Source organism: Etheostoma cragini, chromosome 16, assembly GCF_013103735.1.
Source record: "Etheostoma cragini isolate CJK2018 chromosome 16, CSU_Ecrag_1.0, whole genome shotgun sequence".
Taxonomy (NCBI): Eukaryota; Metazoa; Chordata; class Actinopteri; order Perciformes; family Percidae; genus Etheostoma; species Etheostoma cragini.
Genome location: NC_048422.1, coordinates 12,787,110 through 12,804,053, shown reverse-complemented (window position 1 = coordinate 12,804,053; position 16,944 = coordinate 12,787,110). Strand labels below are relative to the sequence as shown.

Here is a 16,944-nt window from a genome sequence, read left to right as displayed (position 1 = left end):
TTTTTGCTTTATCTTTATGCACAAACTATAATGTGCCTTTATGCCTCCATTTTTACAAAGGTTGAGATGATATGGCATCTACTCTGTTCGTCTGAATGGCTCTAAAATATGAAATATTTGTTAATTTGTCTTTGTCAAAGAAGACATTTACAGCAACAAGTAGAAGAAGGCTACAAACAGAGAATTGGATGATCATTCATATATATTTTAAAGGAGCTCTCCAGGTCATTAAGTTAATTTCAGCAATACTCAACAGGCGGCCAGGAAGTTAACAGTGCTTTGGTTAAATGTAATTTGATAAATTGGCAAATGTATCATGAGAATTAGTATTCCAGTGGCAGTTTTTTTTAACATCTTAGCATGGGCCACACGGTAATTACGTCCATGTAGTTATTAAACTAAGGAAACTATATCAGCTTGTAGAAGCACTGTTAGAAGAAGTTGTCAGTGGTGCACAGGGCAACATTTAAAAACTTGAGGTTTACATTTCAAAATGTAAACCCAGTCGTAGAAGCGGCACCATCTGAAATGGGCAATCACAGTTTGTAATTTAAGCCACTAGTTGACAAATTAAGTAGGAAACTGGCTGCGGATCCAATGAGGTATGTGAGATTAGACTTTAAACTATGTAGAGTACACTCTTGGCTTAAACATAATGGTTACCGAAGAACAAACTAGGGCCAGTTTCATCTAGTTTCATTCTATGACTGCCTTGTTGGTACTGTGTTTCCACTGACAGTAATACTTTATCCTTCCCTACATTCAGCATTAGTGATGTTAGTTTATACAGAGCTCACAGAGCCAACACACAAAAGAAGCAACAAAAACTTCCGCTCGAGAAGGCCCAGCCATTAATAAAATCAACACCTGCTGCACACACTTCCTATGTGCTCTGTGAAGTCTATGGTTTGTTTGACTGTATAGGTCATTTTGGCATCAGTGCTGTTGGTGTATGGATATATCTGTAAAGCAGATGTCAGATGGATATGTCTGTTTCACAGATGCAAGGTTTGGTGTAGAAAAACCAAAATATGGCAGCACTTTCCTTCAAAAGTATAATTAACTCTGTTATGACTTCATATTGAGTCATAATTTTCATCATGGCCCTAAGAAACAAACTATTCTTTCTCACTGTCGGCAGTTGTGGATGAAGACAAACAGCAGGCCTGCTTTAGACTGCTCTCTGTTGTTGTTTTTTCCCATTGGTAATGACCCTTTAGCCCTCTGACCTATCACGCGCATTTATTGGGATGGATCTGATGCGGAGTTGTGATATCGTTGTCCAATAATCATCTGGATCAGCCTCTAAAACAAAAAAGGTCACCGCACAGAAAATACTCATGTGGGGCTCATATGATGTTGCATAAAAGAATTTATAAATAGTAAAAAAACTCTAGGGAGTGATAAAAAAAAACAGATTGTCAAGACTCTAATAAGTGACGGTTGTAACATTATTACGTGAAGACAGTCTTTATTTGTCCCATGTAACTTTAGGATTTTAGATTATAAACTTGCCTTCTTTTTTTGTTTTTAGTTTTAATCAGCATCAGGAGACCATCAGAAATACAGAATCATAGAATATCCTTAAACCAAAGCAGCAGTCTTAGGATCTAGGTCTAACGTCTTTGTTGAACATCTTTGTTTATACGGTCTGAAGGTTGTGTCTCCTCACTCAGGACTCTGGCATACCTTCTGAGGCTGCTTGAGAAAGAGGTGTTTACTTGTGTCTCTTAGTGCTGCATTTAACACGCTGATCTGTGTTTGTTTCCATTTCAAGTGCATGTAGTACATTCCGATGGAAAGACAAATATAATACACTCAGTGGGAAGGGCAACAACACAGAGCTTTTAAAAGGGCTGTTTTGATTCATTTAAAATCATGACTTCAAGTTGAAGAGCTTGTTCAGATCCTGAACAGATCCTAATAGTACTCTGCATTTTTGAGATTTTTAGTGCTGTTTTGCATTCACTGAGAATTATCTGTTCAGCAGCTTGACCGTAAACTGTAATGTATCTGTACGTTATCGCAAGACCTCCTTTTCGTCTGTAAGTGCTTTAATGTGTATGTAATTAAAGTTAACTGCCAGAGCCTTTTCTACAGAGTTGGTTTGAAGACCACAATGCATTCAAAGCCACCAGCTCAACCGCAATGAAACAATTAGAATCACTGAGTCGAACTGCTAGTCCCTAATGGCATTCTCCTCCTAGGCATGAGCAATCAAGACGTATCCAAGGCATGACCAGCGGAGCCAGAGGCCTGTGTCAGTTCATCTGGGCTGGAATCCGCAAAGCCGCTCGCTTTTACAAATCTACAATCCGCGTGGCATTTTGGGAATAAATAAGGTCATAGCCATTTTCTTTGGGTGCTGACCCCGGATCCCGGATCAGCACTTTCACTTTACTTGACTTTGAAGTTTGGCCTCAGATTGCAACGGCAGTTTAAGCCAAAACCACGAGACAATGAGACTGACTTATTTCTTTACTACAAGGGGGAAAAAAGATTTTGAGAAATGTGCCCACATTTAAAAAGAAATATATCATCATTAGAGAGGCACTGCTTTTGCGTTGTGACTTAAATGTACGAGACCTACTGTAACTATGTAATACTAGCATCGCAATCATAGCATGTCTGATTTTTGTACAGTATTTTTTTTAAAATCCATTGTGATAGATATCTATGTAGATATAGATATACAGTATATCTATATATATATAAATATAAGTTTATTTGCTAGAAAATAAACTGTAAAACCATGTACATTCATTTTGAGCTGTGTGTGTAACACTGTAAAGCAAACATTTGAGTTAAAAACGTTTCCATGAAGGGAAACCCCTACAGCCTTTAGGCTACAGTAGTTCAGGGGAAAAAAGACAAGTATGTGGTGCTTCACTGCATCTAACAAATTGTTTTCTGGTGTGACAAAACATTTTTCCCCTTATGGGCGACTGATTTCCAACATCTGAGTCTCGTTAGGACTGTAACACAGAACAACAAGATCACAGGGCGAGGCAATGAAGACTCAGTCCGTAATTGATCAGCAACTGATGAGTACTAAGATTTGTACTTACTATCACAACACGGCAAAGAGTAAGCGGTTTGAAAGTTTCAGCGCAATATAAAAAGGGTCAGAGACATACTGTGGATTGGTGTTTGTGCATGTGTGTGGGTGTGTGTTGTCACACCCCAAATTCGGCCACAGAGCCACTGACCAGATGTTTTTTTTCTCTTTCTTTCTATCTCGTGGAGTTTTTCTGTTTGCCTTTTCCTAAGTTTCATTGCTCATTGCTTTATAAGTTCCCATTCATACATTCATTCATTCAACTGCCATTGCCCAATGTATGAGCTTCTGTGATCAACATTATCCAAAATATATAATTACTTATCAAATTTGACCAAAAAGACCAGTTACATTCAAGACATAAGGGCTGCGAGGGCTAATGAGTATTTTCTAATTGATCCTAATGTTGAGGTTCTTTCTCAACAATTGAATTGATATTTGTTTACATGAAATGTCAGAAAACTTGAGTTAATTATTTTAATATTCCCAGATTCATTTTTGGGGTGGCTGTGGCTTACTGGTAGAGCCTGCTAATTGGAAAGCTAGTGGTTCAATCCCTGGCCCTGCATTCCCATATCAAACTGTCCTTAGGAAAGACACTGAACCCCAAGTTGCCCCCGATACTGCTCCATCCGAGTGTAAATGTGTGTCAGTGTTTATCTGATGAGCAGGTGGCACCTTGCACGTCAGCCTCAGCCACAGTATATGAATGTGTGTGAATGGTGAATGGTTAAGCACTTTAAGTAGTTGTTAAGACTAAAACAAAGTGTTACATAAGAACAGTCCATTTATGACACTTCCAATAAATGAAAAGATGTTTTTCATTTCAATGCAATAAAGTTAAATCAATTTACAAGCATCAGCATGAATGAGTTGTGGATCTAAAAGATACATACCGTATACCCTACCCAAAATGCAGTACTGCTGGGGGTTGTTTTTCCAGCTGTGCCAGTGTATCAACACTTCGCTAGTTTCTTCTTCAGAAATCATATCTGTTCATGTCTGCCTTAGAGAATCCTCTTACAGCACAGTTCATCCAAAGAAATGAAGCTTGACAAGCCACTACGAACAGTTTACAATATAAAGTGAGGATTTTAAATTACATTCGGCATGGTGAAGAACTGTACATCGTGAAGTGTTGTCCGTGGTGCTGAATTTTGTCTGCAGGTGTCGACATGTAAGGGCCACAGGTGCAGCACAGATTTTCTCCATTAATCATTGATTTATAAAATGTCAGAAAATAGTGGCATTGTTTGTTTTTCAAAACACCAGTCTTAATCTCAAAGACAATCCACACAATTGAGAAGATGGAACTAGAAAAGGCTTGGTATAAAATTGACGTGAATGACAGATTGCTGCCATCATCCAACCGCTGCAAATTCTGAGTTAGAGTTAACCACCTAGAGGGAAACGCTGTGTATAGGTCTTTCTTTGACATAGTTATTGCTGTGTTGTTGGTGAATCGGCAAAAGAAATTACGTGAAAATCCTCGAGTACTGATGCATGGCTGATTGACACTGAGGGACTTAATGAAGGAAACAAAACAGTAGAACGTGATAACCCAATCTGCTGCATACCTCCGACAGGGGTTAGTAGTTCCAGTAATAACTGAGAGGGGTGGAGATATGGCTGTAGTCTGACAATGTGAAAGGAAATTAAACAATGTTGAAACCAGACAGCAGACCAAGATTTTTAATAGAGGAAACGCAGCAACACACGAAAGGGACAACTTCTTTTATCCAAATACAGAGATGTTTTCTAAAGATTAAGCTCCAAGTAAAGAAATCGCTTGAGAGTATCTGTCAAAATAGCTAAGGGGGAATTGAACTGAGCGCTAAACTGGTCTGTGTATATTCACAGAGAAGCCATTTTTGGCCCTTTTCATGCACTATGTATCATGGAGGGTGGAGGATTCATAGGTTCTAACTCTGTCACAAACACTACAGGAGGTAATTTTAGTAATGACATCCCTTGCACTTGAGAAGAATACCTAATCAATGAACTGAGCATTTATAGCTAAGAACTATGCATTCATTTCGTTTGCCAGAAAAGGGGTTGATCTTTGAGAAAGCAACCAGGATTCTGCTGAATGAACAATCCGGCCCAGATGTCAGGTTAAAAATGGCCGCACCTGCATTAATATGATTGGCTGTTACAAATCAGCAGGTACCCACAGAGCTGTCAATGAGCCAGTGATTGTGAAGTATGAATGAAGCTGCTGATGCCAATCAGTTGATGCAAGCATGACTTCAGCGTTCTGCCTGAACTTACACTATGCTTAGTCTTTTATTTGTTGTTGAACTTTGAAATGTCAATTATTTATGTCCCCAAGGATTAATACATACTATAAACTAGTAGAGACCATGTCATGAACCATATACTAAAGTTTATTAGTATTTTGGTGCTGAGCATAATATGTCTTAGCCCATCCTACAGAATAAAAAACTGTCACAACGTGACACTTAGTGCTCACAGTATGATTAAAAACAAATATTGCCAATTTCAATTTACTGTACTTAGGCAACATTCTTGTGATGCAATTTTAATACTTCAGAAATTAGGCTTCATTTGTTAAATGTGTTTTGTAAAGAAAAGAACATATTTCACAATGTTATTACAGCGCATCTGTGGTACCGTAAGTACCAAAACACAGATATATTATCAGAACTAGCATTGAAAAACAATACACAGTACTTATCAAGAGGACAGAAATATTAAAAAGATGAACCTAAGAGCTCAGCAAATGGAGAGAAATATGAAGAATGGTTGTCTTTTGGACCTGCTCTGCTCAACTGGAGGAGTGTTGTCTGGGAAGGGGAGGAGACAGAGAAAAGAGGGAGAGGGAGGGAAAGAGAAAATAGGGTGGGACAGATCCCCCCCCCTCACTCACACACACACACACACACACACACACACACACACACGCACATGTACATAAATGCACGCAACTCTTCAAAGCCAAGTGGTTTTCATAGACATCCAATTACAGTAAGAGATGACATCTGGGGAACTGCAGCAAATAAATAAGGTGAAAGAAAAGACAAGATTCAGTCACCTCAGAGAAACTCCAGATAACCAGAAAGCGCACTGCTGATAGAGATAGCACAGAGGGAGAGGCATAGGAAAGAGGGAGGGGGCCAAAAGAGAGGGAGCCACACACAGGAGGAAAGAAGAGGGGCAACGCACTGCTCCAGCACTCAGACTCCGAGAGGACAGAGGACAAATAGGGAGCTCAGCTAAGCTCACTGACAAGACGCACAACAAGACAAGAGAGAAAGACAAGAGCTCCGGGCTCAGTTACACACTCAAGTATCTTCAAACCAGCTCTTACAAACCAAGAGATACAAAAAGAGAAAAGAAGAGAAGAAAGTCTGGATTCTGTGATTTTTTTTTTTGTGGCCTGCATTGTGTGGATTTCTTGGGAGACTTTTTTTTACTCCCTGTTTTTATTTATTCATTTAGTACTGAGCAGTTTGGCATCTTTTATCCTGACCTCCTACGCCTTTCTGATATCCACCTCCCTGGACTGTGGAAGATCAATAGATTGGGACATGTGTGCGGTGTATATGAATGAACTGTGTGTTTTTGTCTTTGCATGTGAAAGTGTAGGTGTACATTTAAACTTTACAAAGGGATTTTGAGTAGGTGTGTGTTTGTGTGTGTGCGTGTGTGTGTGTGTGTGTGAGTGTGTGCTTGTGTGTGTGAGAGAGCAACCAGGAGCAAAGAGCAGCAGTGTTGGGAGGAGAGGGAGGAGGTGGTGAGAGGTCTTTGAGGCGAACCACCAGTTGTTCCTGTTAAGATCTGAGTTATTGATGTGGCGCTGCTGAGGAATAAACAGCACCGGGGACTACAGCAGAGTCAGTCACAACACTGCAGGCTTTACCCCCACAAGCAGCTGCATCGCCATCACTTTTACCGATAACGCTAGATCACATCTAGTCAGCCATTCAGGTTATAACACCTACAGTCCAAGTGAGGTTGGGGGTCCCCAGACAGAGGAGGTGGTCAGTCAGGGGGAGTTTCTCCCACTCTCGCTCCCTCTCCCTGCACCCAACTCAGCATGCCCCAGCCCCAGAGCTCCTCCACAGCTCTCTCAGCTCCACTACCATGTGTAGATGGACAGTGACACAAGGTGCACTGGTCGCCTGGCTCTCCACCTGCCCCTGCTACAGACCTCCTTCACTCATCCCCTCGGTCACTTTCCTACTCCTGCTTCTCCTGCTCGGACCCTCCTCATCATCGCCCCTGTCCGCTTTATCACTAGACTCTGAAAAGCACCACAATGCACCACCAGGGACTCCTTCTCAAATCTTCATCTCACATCAGCCCCCTTCATCATCACCGGCACCTCTGCACGCATCCTCTGCTAGGTTGCCACGGGCAACCAATGTCTCATCGTCCTCAGCGTCGGTCGTTGGGCGCCACGTGCGGAGCAGCTACAACCATCTACAAGGAGATGTGCGCAAAAGGAAACTGTTCTCCTACCAGAAATTCTTCCTTCGCATTGACAAGAAAGGAAAAGTTAATGGCACCAAAAGTGAGGATGATCCATACAGTAAGTTCAATTTGTTACACTCTTCTAAGTTTCATTGGTTGTTTATATTTTGAGCTGTATGTAAGAATGGGAATATCATCCTGTGAGAATTGGAAGGCCATCTGAGAATTTCTTAATTTTTTGAGCCATTTAGTTACCTAATTTTTTATTTGCACTTAAAATTCTAAGTTATAAAGTTTACCTATTTAACATTTTTATGTCCACATTTGACAACAAAAACACTACAGCAAAGGATGGGACTGGTTTTCTCACATTGTGTTTATCTGTGAAGAGAGATGCTTCTGGTTTCCACCCCTGGCAAACATGCACACCAAAACAGGTGACTAGGCAAAAAAACAAAACAAATAACAGAGCCGCATGCTTTTCAGCATTTTGACTATGTGTAAAGGCAGGCCAGACTACAGAAAGTCTGTCCCTGCTAGGGGGGAGCATGACAGTGGGAAATGGAGAGGAAAAAACAAAATGAGTAAGCCAAGAAGATAAAAAAGAGAGATGATCCACTGGAACCAATTGGAAATTGCCCAGAGAAAGTTCTTCTTCTTCAAGGAAATATCTAAAACACAGCTATTACCAAACCCCTGGGGAGAATGACAAGTCCACTTACTCCTTGCTGCTATCGTGCTGAAGCTATAATAGTGGTGGGCACATGCTAAGTATAAGGTTATACAGACTCAGATGTATAGTATAGTATTAACCATGCAATTCTTGCTTCATTTTCTGGTTGTACATTTTAACCTTTATTTATCCTAAGAAGGATCACTGAGCACACAGGCTCTTTTGTCATCAGCACCACTCAGTCTCACATTTACAAAGTTAGACAGTTAGACTCCCAGCTCTTATGCCTTCTAAGGGTCATCACCATCATTTATGACTGATCCAGAATAAGAAATCAGCTGTTATCATTCTTCTGTCCACAACTTTATCTTCTAGTTAGACACATCTGGAAGTTCTCCACGACTGCCACAGTGTTCTGGTCTCTGCGCAGCTCAGAATAGCCGCATCGCCCCAGGGCACATTGACAATAGTTGTTGAGGGAGGTCAAAACATGACTCCCACATTTACCTGCCTAAAGTTTCCCTGACAGCTCACTTTGAGAAGAGTGACGCCTAAAACACCAGCTGATTTATTTAAGACAATAAAAGAGGCTCTTGCTGCATTACTACTGTATGTGTTTGATTCTGTCACAGCATGTAAAGTGTGTGTGTCTGGGAATGTAATCTTCATGAATGGATATTTATCATTTGCATAACTTCATACCAAACACATAGGTTTGCATGCATCCATCTGTGGTGCTGTACAAGCCTCTCCTACTAAGAGAACACACACACACACAGAGAGAGAGAGAGAGAGAGAGAGAGAGAGAGAGAGAGAGAGAGAGAGAGAGAGAGAGAGAGAGAGAGAGAGAGAGAGAGAGAGAGAGAGAGAGAGAGAGAGAGAGAGAGAGCGCCCAGTCTTGCACATGGTCTCCATATGGCAAAGCCCACTTTTATTAGGGCCAGGGCCAGGGCCAGTGTGAATATGTGTGTGCATGTGTTTGTGAGTGTGTGTGTCATTCAGACACCAAGGCTCTGCCAGACATGGCTGAAGGAATTTCAATTAGCGTCTCTTCCTCCCTCCCCTTGCCTTGCCTGCAGTCCTCTGACACACACACATGCACATGTGCAAACACACACATACACATGCACATTAAGAGCTCAACCATTAGGGTGCAACGTGTCACTTACTATAATGACATCAGGTCATGGCATTAGAAGCGCAATCTATCAATTTCAACAGCTCTTGCATCTGATTGCTGTGGGAAGTACTTAAGAACTTTCTAGAGCTAAAGAAAAAAATTCTAAATATGAGGACTTGGCCAAACATTTCAGGTCAAATGTCTTGGTAGTCTATTTAGTAGGCATTTCATCAAGTTGTATCTACCTGACAGCATGCGCAGCGGTTTCACATGTTTCGGATTGAAAGAAGATGGATGGAAATCTGCTGGTAAACTGGAAAGATTTGGCTGTAATATAATAATGATTAAATAATGTGGGTGTCAGCACATGATTTAATATGTGTAGGTGCTTGTGGATTGACCGTATTTGCATATGTGCACAAGCTTGCGTGTATAGCAGTTTGTGTGCTTATGTGCCACCTCCTGCTATTTTGCATGCGCTCTAAAATCAGGAGAGAACAAATTGTACCCTTCAAACTAAACCAAACAGAACATAATTAAATTCTCCTCTCTTAACGGCGAACATGGATGTGGTACTTGACATACTAGACATGCTTTTTGCAGGACCAGTCCTGCTCAGAAGTGGTTTTTATATGCATATACACATTATAACATTGTTTATTTACAGGCACAGTTTTAGAGCTGATAGAACCAAAACAACTGCTTTAAAGCTGCATACAGACGTTTGGATAAATTAGGTCTTTGATGCAGGTTTCTGAACTTTATGTGCTCATTAAACACACAATGGCTCTTTTGAGAGAATATTCTACATATAACATACTACATCATATAATTACTTATAGGTAACACGGTGCACACAAATGTATCCAATGTGTCAGAGCAAACAGTGTGTTGCACAAGTTTACCCAAGATCTTATTTGTCAAAAATGGACTACCCCCTTAGAAAAGCATCAAATTAACAGCTAGTGAGGGGGCAGTTGTTAGTGTTGTTATCATGATCTAGTAGTCTGGTAATGTTCAGGAGGTCAGATTGCAAATGAGTGTCATTAGATGGTGTCAGAGGTTATGAAAAAGTTGCAGCTCCAGCTGCGGGGTCGAGGCTCTCTTCCACCACCAAGCCTTTCTAATCATCTTGTCAAAGCTAAAGGGAGTACATCATTTATGCTTTAGGGGTTGTGATTGATTGTGAATGTGTGCTCACTAGTGCATCTCAGTGTTTTTCTATTTGTGTTCATGTGATCAATGCCCTTTTACCCATCCCACCTCATAAGGCATTCAAAATAAGTCACTTCTAGTCTGAATATGAAAATCCTGTTGGGCAGTTTGATTAGAATTGATCCTTTCACTGCACATAAGTAACAAAACTGTCCTTGTTTTCTTCCCTCACTGTCGTCCATGGACTGCCACATCTTGTTTACAAACAAACAAATGAAGCAATGAAATAAATGGGCATGTGTTTGCTGATGGAAAACAGACTTGTGCTACTGCGTAGCTCAATTAGTATTGAATGGTGCCAACTTGACCACAGTTGGAGTTTTGATTCTCACTGTGGCCGCCAGGATTGTAAAAACTGCCACACATCCTTACTGTTAACATAAATCACAGTAGACACATTACACACTGACATCAATGAATCAAACACACCACAATGTATGAGTAGTCTAATACACTGGACATTATTTGGATTTAGTGCAGGCTTTCCATGTCCAGGCTCATTACACAGTTCCAGCCCCTCTGGTTTGACCCGTGTCAGGAAGCTTTGTTAATGCAAAGGTTAACGCTATACACATCACTTCGGGCTGTTTTGTTACTCCGCTTTGGTACTTTAGTTATCTGCCATAGCTGGGGGATGCAAATTTCACATTCTGTGTGCAAAACTGTAATACATTTTAATTCTTCTGGAGGAAACTATTCTCCCAAAGTGCATATTCTACATTGTGGAAAAATTTAATTTCTCTATAATTGAATCTGTAGTTGCGTTTTATACTGGGTATTTATAGAACACAAAATAACTAAAATAATATAAATATAATATAGGCCTAATTTGAGAAGTGTCTGCGAGTGTCAGTATGTTTAAACAAGACAAAATAAGGCAGATCACTGCACTAGAGTGAAGGAACATTTACACTTCACTCTAGAAAATTCATGAAATAAGTCAAATTGTGATGGAAATAATGGTGTTATTTTCCCGTATTACTGATATTTTTTATTTACTGTAATACCAATGCATTGCCACAGACAGCGCTGTGACCAAAGCAATCCGCAAGTGAATTGAGAACGGGAGCCCTGTTAACTGCGTACCTTTCTCACTAATAGTAACTTTATAACAATTAAAATCCCCATCTCTGTAACAGAAAAATACACAATATGATTGCGAAATACAATTTCTAATACTAGCCTAATAATTTTACATTTACAAATTTACATCGCCGACCAGCATGCTGAATAACATTTGCTAGCTAACCAGGTAGCATACAACCAGTCTGTTAAGCTGGGAGAGGCTCCGGACGCTACTGCACATTCAAGAACAGAGAACCTAGAGAGAGAATGAAGGAAGACCAGGGATACACGAGAACAACGTAGCTCAAGAGAGGAGCCGTCTGCTGTTTCCAAGGTTTTTTGTTTCTAAAAAACTTGACATAATTTTGCCAATGTTGTTGCCCTCCGCTCAAACATAACTTGCTTGCTTAGATTACTCAGCTGTGCTAACGTTAAAGACACGCTACTTCAAGCATGCAGCGGAGCAACATTATGAACGCAATAACAATCCAACTACGTTCTTGCTAGACCTTTGAGAAAGACAGGAGAATGACTGATTTCTATATTGAATCACTGGATTTAAGATTTCTTGCCTCACTGAAATACATCTGCCAACCTACCAACATTATTCAAACACCGAAGGCATGCACTCTTGACAGTAGAATAAGCCATTAACCTATATAAAGGCTCAGTCAGGCAAAAGAAGGAAAATACCGTGATATACCGTGAAACCGCCAGAATCTTAAAAAATACCATGATACAAATTTTTGGTCATATCGCCCAGCACTAATTAAAACTTGGGAGATTTGTCACACTTGTTTAGAGAAAATCCGCCTATTAGGACTTATTTATGTTTCTTCTCTGCATTAGTGTTAATTTTGTCAGACGAGATGTGAATGAATGTGTTCGTCAACAACCTTTTTTACCATGACTAAGACGAGACAATGACGAGACTGCACCAATGTCCAAAAACGCTGACTAAGAATAAACTAATGTGCATTATTGTTGACGGAAAAAAACGGAACTAAAATGTTTTGCATAAAATAAAAAGTAAGATAAATCTCTCTTCATTTTTGTCTACAATCGTCTCTACTTTTTCATCATGAGAGACTATTCGGCTGTTTTCTAGAGTTGGGTACTGAGACCAGTTGCTAATACAGCTTTAACGACCTCATTTCAGTGCCACTTAAATGTCTGCGCTTCAGGTAACGTGAGGCTACCGTTAGCCAGCAGCTGGACTAAACAAGGTTAAAATGCCGACAACTAGACTGTGTAAACATTTGTGTTTCACTGTTGTGGATTCCTCTGCAGTTGTCTGAGCACAAAATGATGTTGCGTTCACATGAAACTCATTCAAAGGGATTGTAAAATACCCTTTTCCCATCCAGTGGTTGTTTTTGTTGCTTAACAGGAATTTACTGGTTAAATAATGAAAAGGCGTGATATTTGGTCGCATTTTACGTACAATGATATTGAGAAACATCAAAATGTGTAAAAAAAAAAAAAAACTATAATGTTTTCACTAAAACTTTACTAAGATATGAGTTTTCTTTTGACTAAAACTAGACTAAAATGACGAGACTTTTAGTCGACTAGAACTTGACTAACAAAAAAGGTATGTGAATGACTAAATATGACTAAAACTAACATGAACAGTTGGCACAAGACTAAGACTAAATTAAAAATAGGTGACAAAATGAACACTACTCTGCATCCATACACCTCAAATGACTCCGCAAAATTAACACAAAAAAACCTGTCCTTCTTTAACATCTTAAAATTAGTCCCAGCCTTTCCCCTTTTTTAGTTTCTGTTTGTCTTAATTTTTGCTGCCTTGCTCTGACTGTTTTTCCCTGAATTGTGTGTGATGAGTTTGGGGTTCTCGTGGGAAAAGGTAACAGTGTGGCCCATAAAAAGAGAGTTATGAGGAGGTACTGGATGAGCCAGAGGTTAGTGTCAGAGTTGCTTTTCATTTAAAGTAACTTTGACATCTTCATGGACTCTTCTGTCCAACAGCCGTAAATAAATGTGGTGTGCAAACATCTCCGCACAAGCTTGTTCAGGAAACGCTGAACCTATCATTGAGTACTCCTAAAGCTGCCAGAACCAAGTTTAACATCAACAATTAGATTCAGCTGTCCTCTGAAAACATACAATAAACATATACTGCCTCTGACCCTCCCTCCAACTGCACTGGCATTCATTTTTGCTTAAAGCTGAAACAACTTGATGGGTTGTAAAAAATAAAAATAAAAAAAATCATGGAAAACCATTCAAAGTAACGAGTGAAATTAGTCAGGCTCCTTTACTTTTTCCCCTTATAACAACCTAGAAGCTACAATTTGCTTGTATGGACGAACAAATCCTCAATACTTTTCACATGCCACTCTTCATGATGGTGTTTTGGTAATATCTGAAATTTAGCATGAGTCTGGATCAAATCATGTCAGTTCTGATTCATGATTCCTTTTACTGGAATCTACGCAGCAAACATGGTCAATGTCCTGCAGAAATATTACATAACATTAAGTATATCTTACATAAGTTATTTTACTTTAATGAAACCAAGCCAAAACATTGATAACATTGTTGTAGACTGTTGAGAGATTAACAGGCAGGTTACTGGTATTAACTGGAAGTTAAATAAGAGTTATCGAGAGTCCTACAAATCAGGCTGTCAATATCTAAAAAGCAGAGGCTCCGCACTGACAAAACCCAGATGTACTGATGTGCAGGTTACTCTGTGGACCTGAGGCTGTGAGGGAGTAAGCTTTGCTGAATTTACCTGCTGCAGAAGTTTTACAACTTTCTGGAAACTTTCAAAGGTCCAATATGAGTTGTTATGTAAGAAATGATCTGGCACGTACCATGGCAAGATGTGCAGCGCTCATTGGTGTTTTGCATTTTCATCTCCTCATCACTGCAACAGTACAATTCGGTCTACGTGTAGTAATAAAGACAATTGTTAAATGTGGCATTCATTTGTAAAAACACTGCCCAGTTTTGATTCGCATATTTGATTAAACTTCAGTGACTAAAATGTAATGTTTTAGTCAAATGCAAAATTTCTATCTCAATAGTTTTGGTTGTGAATCAACAATTAATAATAAAAATGTTGTTTAAGTCAAGATAAGTAAAAACAAATACTATTTACGCAACTCTTCGCATCTCTCTCCCCACCTTTGTCTGCACTATTTTTCATCTCCAACGTAGGGGTGAATGTAAAGGTCCCGAAGTCCAGATGTATGAGTGCGCTTTGACCCCACAAGCACCCAAACAGGGTAATTTATGGGGCATGTGTATGTTAATGTTTTGGATGTGTCTGGAAAAATATGCAGAGCTGAAAATACTCAGAACAACTCTTCACAGTTAATACGTTTGGTTAAGAGATTTCTGGTTAGGATGGTTCTACATTGTTAAAGTGTAGTTGTTATACAACTCAGTGAAAGCTCTGTTTTTTGGACAAGAGGACAATGACAGGATCCGTCTACTTATTTATCCTAGTTTACATCTTTCCTACCATTGCTGCTTGATATTTCCTATTAACTCACTCCCGCCCAAGTACATCAAGATTGAAGTAAGAGCCAGATTTCTGCAGGCGGGCCGAGGCAGCCCTCCCACAAACTCCACCAGTTATGCACAACGTTAAACAAAAGTCTTTAGGAGCATATGATGTTTCTGTAAGATCTTCATCTGCTTTGGAGCACTGGGATTCCCTGAGGAGAAAATGGCTCCAAACACCAAGAGTTGATAACTGTCCACAAAGAATCTTAAGTTGGCCATCTTGGTTTTGATGGACGGCCTTTTTCATTGTTTATGTTATGTGGAGGATTCTTGCAAAGTACACTCAAAAATATTCTTGAGAATAGACGAGAAAAAAAGGAAGCAGTGGGAGATACTCTGACATACAACTAGTTCTCAGTAATCAACCAGATTTCTAAACTATCAAGATTTAGTGTGAATCATCATCTCCATGCAACTGATATACAAATCTGCTAAATGGGCACGTGTGTACTTTACAAATGTACTTAAGATATGTGGACGTTTTGGATACATCTGAGAGTACGGAGTGCTATCCTCGAAAACTTGCAAACATGTTGCCCATTCAACTCCGTTTCTGGCTCATCTCAGTGCTGTCCTAACATCAAGCCAACAGTTTGTGTTTGTCTAAATAACAAATGCAAACCAGAATGACAGCAATATTCACTTTTGAGTAAACAAAAATGATAATGGGAACGTAGCATCATTTACTGTTAAGAGTTGGAAATTGCAGGATTTGCCAAGTCAGCATGACACTTTTCTCCATGCCTTAATGTTGTAACGTTGCGTAATATTAGCAAAGTTGGAGCCAGCGCTACTTTGTTGTAGAATTTAATTGTGAAGAAAAGTAAAAGGCGAAAACATGGAAACAACAATGCTAAATGTGAAACACAGATTAAAAAAATACAGTTTGTATTGTTTTAATTGCTTCATCCACAGCATAATACCATAAAATGACCCTTTATACTCTAAACTGGGCTGAAAAGTGACCTCATGTAGCAGGAAAGAAAACAACTTTCTGACTCAGTAATCTGGTCCTTTTTAGATCTGAAACCTGTAGCAGATAAATCTAAAGGGCAATCCAAAGAAATTAACGAGAAACTATTTTGATAAAATTGTAAGACATTTGTGAAGCTCAAGTATTAAATTTGCTTTGAGTGCAGCTTCTCCCATGTGCAGATTTACTGTTTCTATTGGTTTTATATGACTGTATATTAAATATCTTTGGGTTTTCAAATGGTCAGCAAGAGAAACAAATATTTAAAAGTTGAGTTCTAGGTAATTGTGGTGGGCATTTTATGGAATGGCCAAATAATCAAGGGGAAAATTGTTAGATTAAATGACAATAAATTATGACAATTATTTTTTATTGGCGATTAGGCTTAATCTGTTTATTATTTTTCTCAATTAATCGATTAGTCACTCAAATGCATTGTTTTGTCCACAACTCAAAGATATTCAGTATACTGTTTAAGAGGAGTGAAGAAACTAGAAAAAGATTAACTTTTAAAAGCTAGAATCAGAGAATAAAAAAAAAATGACTTGAACTGATTAATATTAATGATCAAAATAGTTGCAGATTAATAAAATAGTTGACTAATCGGAACTAATCGGTTAATCTTTGCAGCTCTAATTAAAAAAAACTTTAGTTTCGGCCCAAAAGCAAAGAGCCTTAATAGCATTAAAGCATATTTTCATCGGACATTCTTCCCTAGCAAGTTTGCTGAAAAATGCACTGGAAGCCTAATACTAAAAGTGTCACTTTGGTGCTCGCCTGGTGCGAGTGAGCAGGCAGAATGCATGGCCAGTAAAGCACCTTTAACAGATAACATCCAGGGCTGCTGCCACACACACACA

The 16,944-nt window shown here is 39.3% G+C and overlaps 1 protein-coding gene across 1 annotated transcript in view; it reads left to right on the top strand.

Annotated features, from left to right (window-relative positions):
• The first annotated feature begins 6,102 nt into the window (after positions 1-6,102).
• The window catches only part of fgf10a (fibroblast growth factor 10a), a 21,913-nt gene continuing 11,071 nt past the window's right edge, over positions 6,103-16,944 (top strand). Inside the window, exon 1 of the mRNA XM_034896817.1 lies at positions 6,103-7,613. Coding sequence (XP_034752708.1) covers positions 7,166-7,613 — 448 coding nt within the window. The 5' untranslated portion in view covers positions 6,103-7,165. The remainder of the gene's footprint in view (positions 7,614-16,944) is intronic.